General features: G+C 44.0%; 1 protein-coding gene across 3 annotated transcripts in view; it reads left to right on the forward strand.

The window, feature by feature from the left end:
- FREM2 (FRAS1 related extracellular matrix 2) overlaps positions 1-13920 on the forward strand; it is a 222782-nt gene that overhangs the window by 179574 nt on the left and 29288 nt on the right. For all 3 annotated transcript variants that reach the window (XM_073342495.1, XM_073342500.1, XM_073342508.1), the window contains exons 14-16: positions 1484-1787; positions 4108-4239; positions 11625-11956. In XM_073342495.1, the coding sequence (XP_073198596.1) occupies positions 1484-1787; positions 4108-4239; positions 11625-11956 (768 nt within the window). The remainder of the gene's footprint in view (positions 1-1483; positions 1788-4107; positions 4240-11624; positions 11957-13920) is intronic.

The raw sequence follows: 13920 nt of genomic DNA on the forward strand, positions 1-13920 counted from the left end.
TTTCAGATCAAAACTGGAATCCTATAAGCACAATTATAACTTTATAAGGATATAGCAGAATAAGTTGCTAAAAGGGTATTCTTAAAATATATTTTTTTAAATTTGCCCTGCACTAAAATTCTTCTTTGTCGTGTTTCCTGACTGTTGAGTGATTAAAGCCCCAGGTTAGCTCTCCATCCATAACTTGCACTTTCGGTATAAGGTTTTTTTGGTGCTTTTGTTCCACAGTGTACTCCTGAGGGCATTCTGTGCCAAAAAATTAAAAATTCTGCGCACAATATTTTAAAATTCTGCAAAAATCTGCAAATTGTATTTGTCACATAAATGTGGAGGCTTCAGCATGGCATTGGGGAGCACAGGCCAGCGGCTACGCAAAAGTGGGAGATAATTGTGCAGCTCCTCCTCTCTCCCGGTACATGGACTCAGCGGTGAGGCTGCTCCCAACCCTGACAAGCTCAAGGACCTGGCCTGCCCCAGAAACACCCCAGGGCCCTGCCCCTCCATACTAGGTGCACTGGGGTGGGCAGGCAGGCTCAGACTGGCAGTATCCAAGTGTGGAGGGGCTTAGTGTGGGGGGATCCAGGTGTGGGTTGAGAGGGTTCTGTGTGGGGCAATCTGGGTGTGGGTGGCTCAGTGGGGGATCTGGGTGTGGAGGGGATCTGGATGCACAGGGGCTTGTTGAGGGGTTCTGGGTGCAATGATAATGGGACTCTTCAGGGAATTCCAAACACTCAGGAGTGCGGCTCAGTGGGGTGTGGATCCAGGTGCAGCTGGTTGAGGCTCGGTGAGGTGGGGATCTGGGTGCGGGTGGCTTGTTGGTGTGGTCCAGGTGCAGGGGGAATGGGGCTCATCAGGGGGGTTCTTGGGACAGGGCGGGGTGAGGCTTGGCAAGAGGGTCTGGGTATGAGGGGGTCTGGATGCATGGGGGTTGGGCGGATGGGGGAGAAGCTCCCTGTACAGGGATCCCTTCCCCTGCAGCTGAGGAGCAATGGGTGCAGGAAGTAGGGGGAGAGTTTGCAGAGCTTTCTGCAGTCTGGGGAGAAATCTGGGGGTGGATCTGACCCAGCACCGGATGCTGTGCAGAAGAAGAGGAAGTCCCGTCCTCCCGAGCCCAGCCAAGACTAGCAGCTGAGCCCAGCACAGGGTAGGAGCCACCAGAAGTGTCTTCCCCGGTCCTGCCCCCGCCCCACAGTGATTTACCTCTCTGCCAGCTACCCAAAACATATTGCTGGGGAGAGTCACATGACCCTTGTTGTGGCTTTCCTTTGCTCCCCAGTCAGAAAGTCATTTTTCTGCGGGGAAGCAAAGAAATCTATGGGGGACATTAATTCTGTGCATGCACAGAGGCACAGAATTCCCCCGGAGTAACAGTGGCTAAAGCTAAACCTTATCTGAATTTCCCGATCATTTTCTCACTACTGGAATTGCTTTCTTTATCGTGAAATAAATAAGATCATTATAACTTGTCTGATTCTTTCCACAGGCTTGCAATCCTAAGTATACAGACTATGACAAGACAGGTTCAATATGTGCCAGCGAGAATATCAATAACACGCTGACTCGATACCGATGGCTGGTTAGTGCCCCTACTGGCCCTGATGGTGTGACCAGTCCAATGAGAGAGGTTGACTTTGATACATTCTTCACTTCCTCCAAGATGATCACACTGGACTCCATCTACTTTCAAGCTGGTTCTCGGGTCCAGTGTGCAGCTCGTGCTGTAAATTCAGATGGGAATGAAGGCCTAGAGCTCATGAGTCCCATTGTAACAATAAGCACAGATGAGGGTAATGTATCCATTAACTATAGCAAAACTTGCATACCACACAAAAAATGACTTTCTCTCTTACTTAATCAGCTTTCACTTACTTGACATCTTTAATGTCATAATCTTGCCTGTTCTCTAGTCATTCATGGAGCCTTCAAAAATCAATAAAACCTGAACTTCTAATGTAAAAAACAAGCAAGAAATAAACTTTTTATTGGAAAGGCTGCAGGGGGAAATGGGGAGGGAGGCGGAAAAAACTTTTAGGCCTTCTCTGCACATCATAAAGGAGTTATAAAAAGCACAAACACATTTCTGCCTTTGCTGAACACCTTTAAATAATCTTCCACATGACAAATCAGGCTTTCCTATTTTAAAAGTCAAATAAAAATATAGGGTCATACCAGAAATCAAAGGGGTTTTTTTTATGTTTAATGTGATAGTTGTTAAACAATCAAAACAGAATTCCAAAGCGTTGCACTGTATAAATCCTATTTGAGATTATGACAGTTCTTTGTGTCACCCCTGCTCTCTTTGCTGCTACAGTAATTTTTTTTTATTTTGTGTAATATGCCATTTATAATAGAGAATATATTGTTCATTCTGTGCCTGAATTTGTCATTTTTAATTCCAAGTGGTTTGTTCTTTCCAGCTAACTATTCACAGCAAACTATTCTAGTTTTTACTGAGTAAGGGATCTGGAGGCTTGAATCAATAGAATTTCTACTTAGTCACTTTTTATTTTGCTTTGTGACCTCAGTTCACCCTCCCTGTGCTAGCAAAGACCCTGCATCCCAGAAGGGATTCTGCCTGAGAGTCTTGCAACACTCACTCCCCAACTGGCTCTGCCTACTTTTCTGGGGGCTGTGCTGGCCAATTCCAGGTTCTGGGGCTGAGTTTTGAATGTAGACACATGGGGGCTGGCCATAAATTATGTAATGCATTTTTTGGTGATTTTTCAAGACCCATCCACCCTCTTCTAACACTTTGTAACACTGAAACAAACACAGAATTAAGTACCCACCTGTCCTCTACTGTGTTATGTAATTTATGGACAGACCCCTTGATTGCTGGAAACGTCTCTCAGGGTGAACTTTTCACAACTGATGGCCCTGAACCCTTAGGGTATGTCTGCAAACTAAGCCTGGGTCTGTGGTACCGTGGCTTGCGGACTTGGTGTTTCCCAGTCCGTGTTTGAGTGTCCACACTGCGCTGTAAACCTGGGCTTACAATTGCTGGACCCAGGTCTCACAGTTGGGGTCATGCATCCATACTGTACTACACCAATCTTCTGACTCAAGTCTGCAGCTTGAGCTGCATCCACACTGCAAAATGACAGGGCCTGGACCCAAGTCACAGGTGGACTTGGGCTCTGACCCACCCCCTCTAGCAAGGTCCTAGGACCTGGATCTTGCGTGCTTGCTGACCCGAGTCAGACTTATTGGTATATGGAAGGAAGGGGGACCTGCACTGAAACCTGAGTCAGAGACTGGATGGGTTTAATGTGCAGTGTAGACATCCCTTAAGTCAATATTTTGAATTATCAAATGTAAATCCTTCATGGATGGAATGATGAGGAAAACTAACTGCAGGTTTACAAGTAGACATCTGAGTTATAGTTTTCTTAATTTACAAACAGTTCAATATGCATAAATATAATCTTAAGTAAGCTTGTTTAAATTTAAGTCCTCCTCAACATTATGGTTGCAGAAATCATTTGAGTCTAAACAACTTACCTCTATTGTTTTCCAATTTGCTCTGCTCTAGAGATGTAATCCAGGTACAACATGAGGAAAACATTTAAAAATAAAAGTAAAATCTTGTTTCAAAATAAGTGAAATTAACCATGCAACCAAACTACATTCTGAAGAGGATTTTGAACTTTCTTTTTTAACCTGCCAATGCATGCATGGACCACACTTTCAAAAAATGAGCACTCAAATAGCCCCACATTTAGCACGGTCCCATGTGCAAACAGACAGTCATTTCTGTGCAATAGGTACCTGTGTGTTTTCATATACAGTGTCTTGCTTTGCAAGCCTGTTATGCATACAGATATATGCTTAGAGTATGTGTATGCTCAATTTAGGCACCTAGTTTTGAAAATTTGATCCACTTTGGGAAAATAGTTCTGATTTCCACTTAAATCCTCTGTGGTAACAATTCCTGTTCAAAGTTATGGTTAATGCTGGATTCTCCTAACAGTCTGCTTTTCATTCCAAAAAAATTGTCTAGTTTTTAAAGTATGTACAGTGAAAAAGAAACTTAAGATTAGTGCAAAGCAGAATAAAATGTTGTTTCTTCTGGACACAAAGTGAAATTGCTTTTCCCTTTTCCATTAGGTCTTTGCCAGCCCCGGGTGCCAGGTGTGGTTGGGGCAGAGCCATTCTCTGCCAAGCTGCGCTACACTGGACCGGAAGATCCAGACTATGCTAATCTCATCAAACTGACCATCACAATGCCTCATATTGATGGTATGTAAAAATTTCATCTATAGGTCAGAGTGCACATCATCTTCATTTTATTTTAGCAAGTGTCTTAGTAGCCAAAAGCACAGTGTAATCTCGTAGTGTTTGTAACAGTGGAGAAATGCCATGAATGTGTCATTTGAACCTGCGATAGTACAGTATGTCACAGTGATATATGTGTAAGGAAATGAGTCATCCCTGAATTACAGCCTGATTAAACTACATGGACTGAAGAGTCACTCCTGTACTAGGCTCTAGGCAATCCACAATCCAGAAACTGGTCTGTGACTCTCAGGGCAGGTATATAAGCCTTACAGGAGGAACAGCAGCTCATTCTGCTCAATGGCACTCCAGGACTTGGAACTTTTCCCTGCCTGATGATGGCAACAGACTCCACAAACCTTGCTCTTGCTCTAGCCCTGTTCCTAGTGCTGCTCCAGCCTTGCTCTCGCTTCGGCCTTATTCCAACCCCACACTGGACTCCTTTTTCTGGGTCTTGACTCTGTGTCTCTGACCAGTGGGCTTAACTACCACAGCTCGGACCACTAGGCCCGACCATGCTCATCGTGGTTTCTGACAGAGCAGACTGACCTCTCTTGGGCTCAATGAACAAGATGGATCTCCTATGCTGGCAGGTGCTCTCTACAATCGAAATGAAATCTCTAGGCTCCTCTGCCACTGAAATGACAGAACTAGTTCGAGATCTCGAGAACTAAGAGGCCCAGCTACAATTGGAAAATGCCTTCCTGCGCTTGCATGTCCCAGCAGTCCCAGGCCCCCCTAACACCCTCAGCCATGACAGCCCAAGATCTAGGTCCAAAGATCGTGCTTCCAGAGAGATTTGATGGGAGCCATCAAAAGTTTGGGTGGGGGGGTTTGCCATCATTGTTGTTACACCTAGCAATGTACATGAAAAAACAAACCAAGATAGATGTCATCAGCAGCTTATTGACAGGAAGCACTGGATTAGGCATCGCCACTCCTGGAGCAGGACTTTGATTAATTCATTTGTGTCTTTTCACTTATGTTTGATCGTACCCACTACACTGAAGTTGCCCTGCAGTCACTCAAACAAGATCCCCGTTCTGTTGCAGCCTACACCACCCTGGTAACTGGCCTGGAACAAAGCAGTGCAGATTTACCTTTTCTGTCTAGGCCTGAATGATGAGATTAAAGATGAACTGGCCCAGGTAGATCCCCACTTGGCATTGCTTTCCAACACTGAGTTGTGTATCCAAATTGACAACCAACTGTTCAAGTAATGCCAGAAAAGAAGAAAGGTACATGCTTGGCCACTGCCTAGCCCAGACCTATTCCTGTGCCACACATCCCCAGGCAGTCATCAGACCCAAACCCATGCAGGTAGACATGACATGAAGGTGCCTTTCAGATCAAAATAAGGAATATCGTTGTCTGAATGTCCTCTGCCTGTACCGTGAGGAACGAGGCCACTTTGCCACCAGGTATCCCCTCAAGTCCTGTTCTGTCTGGCTAGTCTGAGAAAATGAGCAAATTCAGCCACATTAGAAGAGAGACAGTCAGATGAAACAACAGGATCGGGTACCCTGGCCAGACCCCCTCTGCTACCTATATGTATCCTAACCATCGTGGACAATGGCCAATCCCGCCTTCAGGTGACACTCTGACTTTGGGCCCTCTATACACCTGAAGCGAGCTGCATTCAGCTTACGCTGATGCACTCCAGAGGCTCTGGCAATTTCATGGATACTGGGTAGCTAAAACAAATCACTTACCAGTGCAAAAGAAACTCGCCCCCACCTTGGTGGAGGCAATTGATGGCAGCTTGCTCTCCTTGGGCCCAGTGGTCTGTCAGACTGAACCCCTCTGAACTGTAATTCAAACCAGCAGGAAACCATGCAGTTTAACCTGATTGACTCAGTCCACTTCCCAATCATGCCTGGTATCCCCTGACTCTCCCTTCACAGTCTAGGCATTTCCTGGAGAGCACACAACGTTCAGTTTGAGTCTGATTATTGTCAGCATCAGTGCCTAGTCCATCTTAGTTTCAATGACATTAGACATAATCTGGGGAAAGCCTCCATTTTTTGCACACAGCAGGCTCCAAGTAAGGATAACTTACCCATTCCCACAAAATACATGGACTTTGAGGATGTATTCAAAAAAAGAAATACTGCAGCTCTGCACCCACATAGGCCCTGCTACTGCCCCTTAGATCGCGATCCGGGGGGCCAAAATCCCCTTTGGGTGAATTTACCCTATGAACTCAGGGCCCAATGGTAGTACTTCAGTGAAAATCTATCAAAAATTTTATGTTTCAGAGTAACAGCCGTGTTAGTCTGTATTCACAAAAAGAAAAGGAGTACTTGTGGCACCTTAGAGACTAACCAATTTATCTGAGCATGAGCTTTCGTGAGCTACAGCTCACTTCATCGGATGCATACTGTGGAAACTGCAGCAGACTTTATAAATACACAGAGAATATGTGGGGTGGGAGGAGGTATTGTTTCATATTCTCTGTGTATTTATAAAGTCTGCTGCAGTTTCCACGGTATGCATCCGATGAAGTGAGCTGTAGCTCACGAAAGCTCATGCTCAAATAAATTGGTTAGTCTCTAAGGTGCCACAAGTACTCCTTTTCTTTTTGCAAAAATTTTATCAGTCCCTTTACATCTCCTGTCGGAGCTGCAGTCTTGTTTGTCCAAAAAAAGGAAGGCACCCTGTACCTCTGCATAGACTATCAAGCACTGAACAGTATCACCATCAAAAATAAAATATCCTTTGCCATTGATCAGTGGATAGGGTCAGCTCAGCTAAAATTTTTACTAAACTTGACCTACACTGCACCTATAACCTGGTCCGCATCTAAGAGGGCAATGAATGGAAAACAGCTTTTCGTACTCAGCATGGACATTTTGAGTAACTTGTCATGCCTTTTGGTTTCTGTAATGCTACTGCCACATTCCAGCACTTGGTTAATGATATCTTCTGGAATATTCTAGACCAGTTTATCATTCTCTACCTAGATGACGTTCCTATTTTTTCAGAGAACCAAACCTTGCATGACCAGTGTGTCTGGTTAGTACTTGAACATCTTCAAACCAAGTCTGTATGGGAAGCCTGACAAATGTAAATTTGATCACACCTCTGTAGATTTATTGGGTTATACAATCTCTCCCAACAGAATAAGTATGGATCCCAAAAAAATATCTGCAGTTTTGACCTGGGCAACACCCAAAATCATCCATCAAATCCAGTACTTCCTAAGGTTCACCACTTTCTATAGATGATTCATCCATGGATTCTCTCAGATGGTGTTCCCATCTAAACCTTTTTTCATCAAAACAGATGCCTCCAATTACAAGATCAGGGAAATGAGATCTCAGCAACATGGGCCCCCAAATGACCTCCACCCTTGTGCCTTCTCTTCTATGAAATTGATACTCAAGGAACAAAATTAAGAAATCTATGATAAGGAAATACTGGTCATCAAGGTTGCATTTCAGGAGTGTCACCACCATAGAAGGTGCAGGCTTTCCAGTCCAGGTTTTCACAAATCATAAAAATCTGGAAATCTCCGAACTGCCACAGCCCTGAACCAGCATCAGATACATTAGATTCCTCTTCTTTTTTAGATTCAACTTCACCCCGGTCTGCTAGCCCGGAACCTGAAATAAGAGAGCCAATGCATTATCCCATCAGGGGGAGTACCTAGATAAGGGTGATAACCCTCACAAATCTCCCCTTTATTGAAGCCTTGCTATTTTGTAAACATACTGGCCAACATCAATCTTTTGACCCTTGTAAAATCCTTATGCCCAGTGATGTGCTTGTGGTGACATGGATGTCAGCCAATTCTGACCCAAACTTCTCTGTTACAAACAAGATACTCTGGTACAAGGATCACATTTATGTCCCTGAAGGACCACCTTGTCTCCCAGTGCTCCAGCTATACCATGATTCCACTCTGGCAGGCCACTTCACATATGGGTAGACAGCAAAGCTGAACAGTGGTAGCCCAAACTATTCTCCTCCGTCAAGTCATGCTTCCAGTGAGTTGTGAAGCTGGACGAAGACCCTCCCCCCCAATACCAAACCGCTAGGTGCCCTGATCCTGCTTCCAACCCCACCCAACCATGAGCATCTTATCTCAATGGTGAGGCCTATTCGACATTGGTGAGGCCTCATCTGGACACAGTACTCCAGATGAGGCCTCACCAATGTCGAATAGGCCTCACCAATGTCTATTCGACATTGGTGAGGCCTATTCGACATTGGTGAGGCCTCATCTGGAGTACTGTGTCCAGTTTTGGGCCCCACACTTCAAGAAGGATGTGGATAAATTGGAGAGAGTCCAGCGAAGGGCAACAAAAATGATTAGGGGACTGGAACACATGAGTTATGAGGAGAGGCTGAGGGAGCTGGGATTGTTTAGCCTGCAGAAGAGAAGAATGAGGGGGGATTTGATAGCTGCTTTCAACTACCTGAAAGGGGGTTCCAAAGAGGATGGCTCTAGACTGTTCTCAATGGTAGCAGATGACAGAACGAGGAGTAATGGTCTCAAGTTGCAGTGGGGGAGGTTTAGATTGGATATTAGGAAAAACTTTTTCACTAAGAGGGTGGTGAAACACTGGAATGAGTTACCTAGGGAGGTGGTAGAATCTCCTTCCTTAGAGGTTTTTAAGGTCAGGCTTGACAAAGCCCTGGCTGGGATGATTTAACTGGGAATTGGTCCTGCTTTGAGCAGGGGGTTCGACTAGATGACCTTCTGGGGTCCCTTCCAACCCTGATATTCTATGATTCTATTCTATGATTCTATGATTCAATGGACATCATCACTGATGTCCCCACTTCTCAGGGCTGCATAGCTATACTGGTCATTGTCTACCTTCTTACCCAAATGGTCTCAAGTTGCAGTGGGGGAGATTTAAGTTGGATATTAGGAAAAACTTTTTCACTAGGAGGGTGGTGAAACACTCGAATGTGTTGCCTAGGGAGGTGGTGGAATCTCCTTCCTTAGAAGTTTTTAAGGTCAGGCTTGACAAAGCCCTGGCTGGGATGATTTAATTGGGGATGGTTCCTGCTTTTGAGCAGGGGGTTGGACTAGATGACCTCCTGATGTCCCTTCCAACCCTGATATTCTATGATTCTATGAAATGGTGCACTTTGTGCCTTGTCAAAAGTTCCCCACTGCAGAAATGACTGCTCACTTAATTTTTGACTACCTCTTCAAGCTCCATGGGTCACCAACAGACATTATTCCTGGTCATAGGCCACAATTTTTCTCCCACTTTTGGAGAGAATTGTTCCAACTCCTGGAAGTCACCCTACACATTTCCTCAGCCTACCACCCCCAGATGCATGGACAAACAGAGAAGGTAAACCAAATTCTAGAACAATAATTTTGTTGCTTCATCAACTACCAGCAAGATGACTGATTCCAGTTCTTGCCTTTTGCCGAATTTGCTTACAGTAACTCCAGTCACAGATAAACCTTCCAAAGACCCTTCTGTGCCAACTATGGCTTCCACCCCCAATTTCATCAGTCTGTACTGCGGGCCTTCCATGTCTCCAAGGCTTTTGATTTGGTTCAACACCTCCACCACATTAAGGAGGAATTAAAATCATACTTAAACTCAGCCAAGGAGGACCTTCATCGACAGGACCATCCTCCCATGTCAGTCAGAGACAGAGGATGTCTCTCAACTCAACACTTGGGCACCTCCCGACCCTCAAGGAAACTAGACTACCATTACCTAGGTCCATTCTAGATCATTCAACAAATTAACCCCATGCCCTTCAGGCTCCAGCTGCTGTGTACATGAAGATACATCCAGTATTCCATGCTTCCTTGTTAAAGACATATGTGGACAACTCCTTTCCTGGATGCACACAACCACCTCCACTCCCCATCATGGTTCAGGGGCAGGAAGAACACGTGGTGAGGCAGATCCTGGACTCCAAGCTCCTCTGAGAATGACTGATGTATCTCATAGATTTGGAAGGGTGTGGCCCAGTGAACCGTTCATGGGAACCAGCCATTAACATACATGCACCTGACCTCCTTTGTGAATTCCATCAATCACACCCCGACAAGCAGAGTCTAAGCACCCAGAGCGGGGGTGGGAGGGTAATGTAAGGTGATGAGTCATCCCTGAAGTAGACTCCGCAAGCCTTAACCTGCTCAAGCCCTTTTCCTACACCTGCTGCAACTTTGCTCTCACTCCAACCCCTGGTGGACTGCTGATTCCAGCTGTGACCCACCCAGCTGTGACCCACCTAAACCCGACTGCCATGGCTCCAACCACTAGGCCTGACCACCTCCATCACAGTTTCTGACAAGATGTTCTCTTTTCCTCAAGTTCTTCGATGTGAAAATTAAATGCTTCTAAATTATTTGCAGTTTACACAAATTGGGCCTAATCTATGCTTAATATAACTCCTTTGAAGCTGATTAAGTTACACTAGAGATGAATTTATCCTGTCAAATATTAAGTGTTATGCAGGTGGTGGGGGAAATGAAATCTCCTGGATGCCTATGCACTGCTTATTGAATGCCTTTCAGAAAACAGAGGTTGATACGAGCTGAGAAGTTGTTTATGTTACATGGAAGTGTCACTCTAGTAGAATGGGCATCTAAACATTCTGGCAATAGCCACTGGTGAACTAGTTTTTAAATTTAGCTTGAGTGTAAAGTGTTTAGAGCAGACAGCTAGAATTCTTTTCCCAGTCTTGCTGTCAACTTTGGACAAGTTACTTACCCTAATTAGATCTCAGTTTATCCATTTGCAAGCTGTGTATAATCATGTTTTCCAATTTCAGAGAGGTTTTAGGAGACTTTAATGACTGTTTTTAAAGCATTTTAATGAATGGTGAGGGATACAGTAGAAACTGATTTGCTGGGATGATTAGGAAATCAGTTAATTAGCCAAAAAGTAAACAGACAATTTAAAAAGCAAGAAAACTGTATCACAAATTGCACTTTATGCTTTTATCTTAACAGCTATAGCTCAGTTTTCATTATTTTATGATGAATCTTAATAATGTGCAATGAATGCATTATAACATAATTTATCCGGAACAACATCTTATAATGAGACCTCCCATAAAATTTGAAAAGCACCTAGCTGTTTTAGGACCCAAACTCCCATTCTAAAAAGTGACTTCGGCACCTGATTTTACCCAACGTCTCATATTACAAAGATGTCATTATTTTCCAATATTCTGCTACGCAGATGCACGGACATCATTTTTGTTTACATTTTAAAGTGCATTGATTAGTGAGGTTCTCCTGTATGTTCAAAGCACAGTCTAATATACCTAATATAATGTGTTTGGTGACTGGCAAATTTTGGCAGAACTGAATGTTAAAATGTAGTTACGGTGCCACCAGTTACCCGTATGTTTTCTAGGCATGTTACCTGTTATCTCCACGAGGGAGCTGTCCAACTTCGAGCTAACCCTCAGCCATGATGGAACTAGGGTGGGAAATCATAAATGCTCCAACCTGTTGGATTACACAGAAGTGAAGACTCACCATGGCTTCTTGACTGATGCTACCAAAAATCCAGATGTGATTGGAGAGACCATTCCCTACCAACACAGTGCGTCAATCAGGGGCACCGGTACTTTACGCTTCTACCGAAATCTGAACCTGGAGGCCTGTTTATGGGAGTTTGTCAGCTATTATGACATGTCTGAGCTCCTCACTGATTGTGGAGGCACCATTGGGACAGATGGACAGGTACCAAATGTTAACTTCTTATCTGTATAGTGGTCTCAAAATAAACGAATCCAGTTCAGTAATTTTCCCTGTGATTTACATGTGCTCTAAGACTAAATGGCTTAAGAATTGCATTTAGTTAAGAATGAAAGCCTTTTCTTTCATTAACCATCCATAGACCTGTACTGAACCTGATTATTTCATAACACTATCAATAGCCACTAAATACCAGCAAACATAATGTGTGAAATCCTGGCCCCACTGAAGCTAATGGCAGAACTCCCGTTGGCTTCAGCATAGCCAGGTTTTCATCCAATACATTTACATTTTTACATTTGATTGTGTAGTGATGATATCCCATTCCAGTCCTACTTTGGACTGAAGCCCTTCTGAAAAGTTTATGTTTTTAATCAAGTGATTGTTAGCCCATTTCCAGTAAAGATTGAAGTACTGTGGTATTTAGATGTAGACAAAATACAATCCCCTTAAAGCAACATTAAAGAGGAAGGCGTGGAGGCTGACCCCATATGCTGATGGCAATTTTCTGTGCTGCCATGTGGGAGGCTTGGCTTTAGCTGTCAGTGCTAGTCTCTTTCTCCCTGGAGCAGCAGGAGTTGTGAGTGCAGACAGCCCACAGAAGAGAGTGTGCTTCACATCACTCAACAGAAAAATCCCTCAGGCAAGAAGGAAAGAGAGATTCCACCAGTTTTACATGTCATATGGGGTTGTCATGTAGAGTCCTGGAAATGGAGTTAAAGCTGGGGAATTAGGTTTCCGTCAAGTCTATGTCAATATTGTGAAGGAGGCAAAGGGGGCCTGTATTTCTTCTGCCATTGTGACATCAAAGTCACGTCCCAGAACATTTCTGTACAATAAATTGTTTCATAAGCCCAGACTGTCTCCACTCAACCCCAGAATAGAGCACCACTGGCTGTGAGGAGTTATCTTTTTATTTCACGGAGAAGGTCATACCTTGGAATAGTCTCAGAGGCTGAGAACAGGATCAAAACCACAACACCATAACCACTGCACCATCCTTCCCTTCATTGTAACTGCTATCTAGGATAATGCTACATACTCTGTAAAATATACAGCTAATGCAAAATGCAGCAGCCGATGTACTTAACCACACAAGAGTTGGAGGATCATCATCCCAGCACTCCATTCTCTGCCTGGATCTTCATTTATTATTACAGAGTCCAGTTCAAAGTCTCTGTTCTGACATTCAGAGACCTCCATGGGATTGGTCTATGAGTTCCCTTTTTCCTTTGCAACCAGAACCTCCAAGAGGTACATTCCACTGGAACCCTGAAACTATCAGCAAGAAGGGGGAGGCTAGTGAGTATGGGATGCAAAACTTGCACAACAGCTGGAGCTAGGCTGCAGAATTTGTTCCCAGAAGATAAGAATGATTACAGACCCCACCGCTTTCAGAGCTAAATCCTAACTCATGTCTTCAGCTCTGCTTTCCCGCAGTCTCTGAGCTCTCACACAGACATACAACACACTCACTAAAACCACACATTAATTTCTTCTCTCTCACACACAACACAATCCTTAACACACAAACAAGCACAGAGAAATCCCTGTAACCTAATCAAGCTATTTTTCCCACCACCTGGGAAGGAAGACAGATTATTCTTTGGTAATTATTTCTATTTTAAAATATTTGTAAATACTACAATGATGAGGCCAGATCGATAGGCTAGATTGGTGGAAGATAAGATGCTTTTCACATATATAAACATAGCTGGAAAAAATAAGGGACATTATTACTACTCATTTTAATGAATATTTTTAGAGTATTAAAAGAAGTTACGTGTTCTAGCTCAGGATAAAACATGGCACTTGCTTCAGACTCAGGGAGAATTTTGTACTGTAGGTAAGAATAATTAGATTTAAAAACTTGTGTGGCGGGGGAATCTTGAGAGGCATCAAGCAGCGGTGAAGTCATTGCTCAGTGCCTTGCAGGATGTGGTTAAAAG

This window comes from Lepidochelys kempii, chromosome 1 (assembly GCF_965140265.1).
Source record: "Lepidochelys kempii isolate rLepKem1 chromosome 1, rLepKem1.hap2, whole genome shotgun sequence".
Classification (NCBI taxonomy): Eukaryota; Metazoa; Chordata; order Testudines; family Cheloniidae; genus Lepidochelys; species Lepidochelys kempii.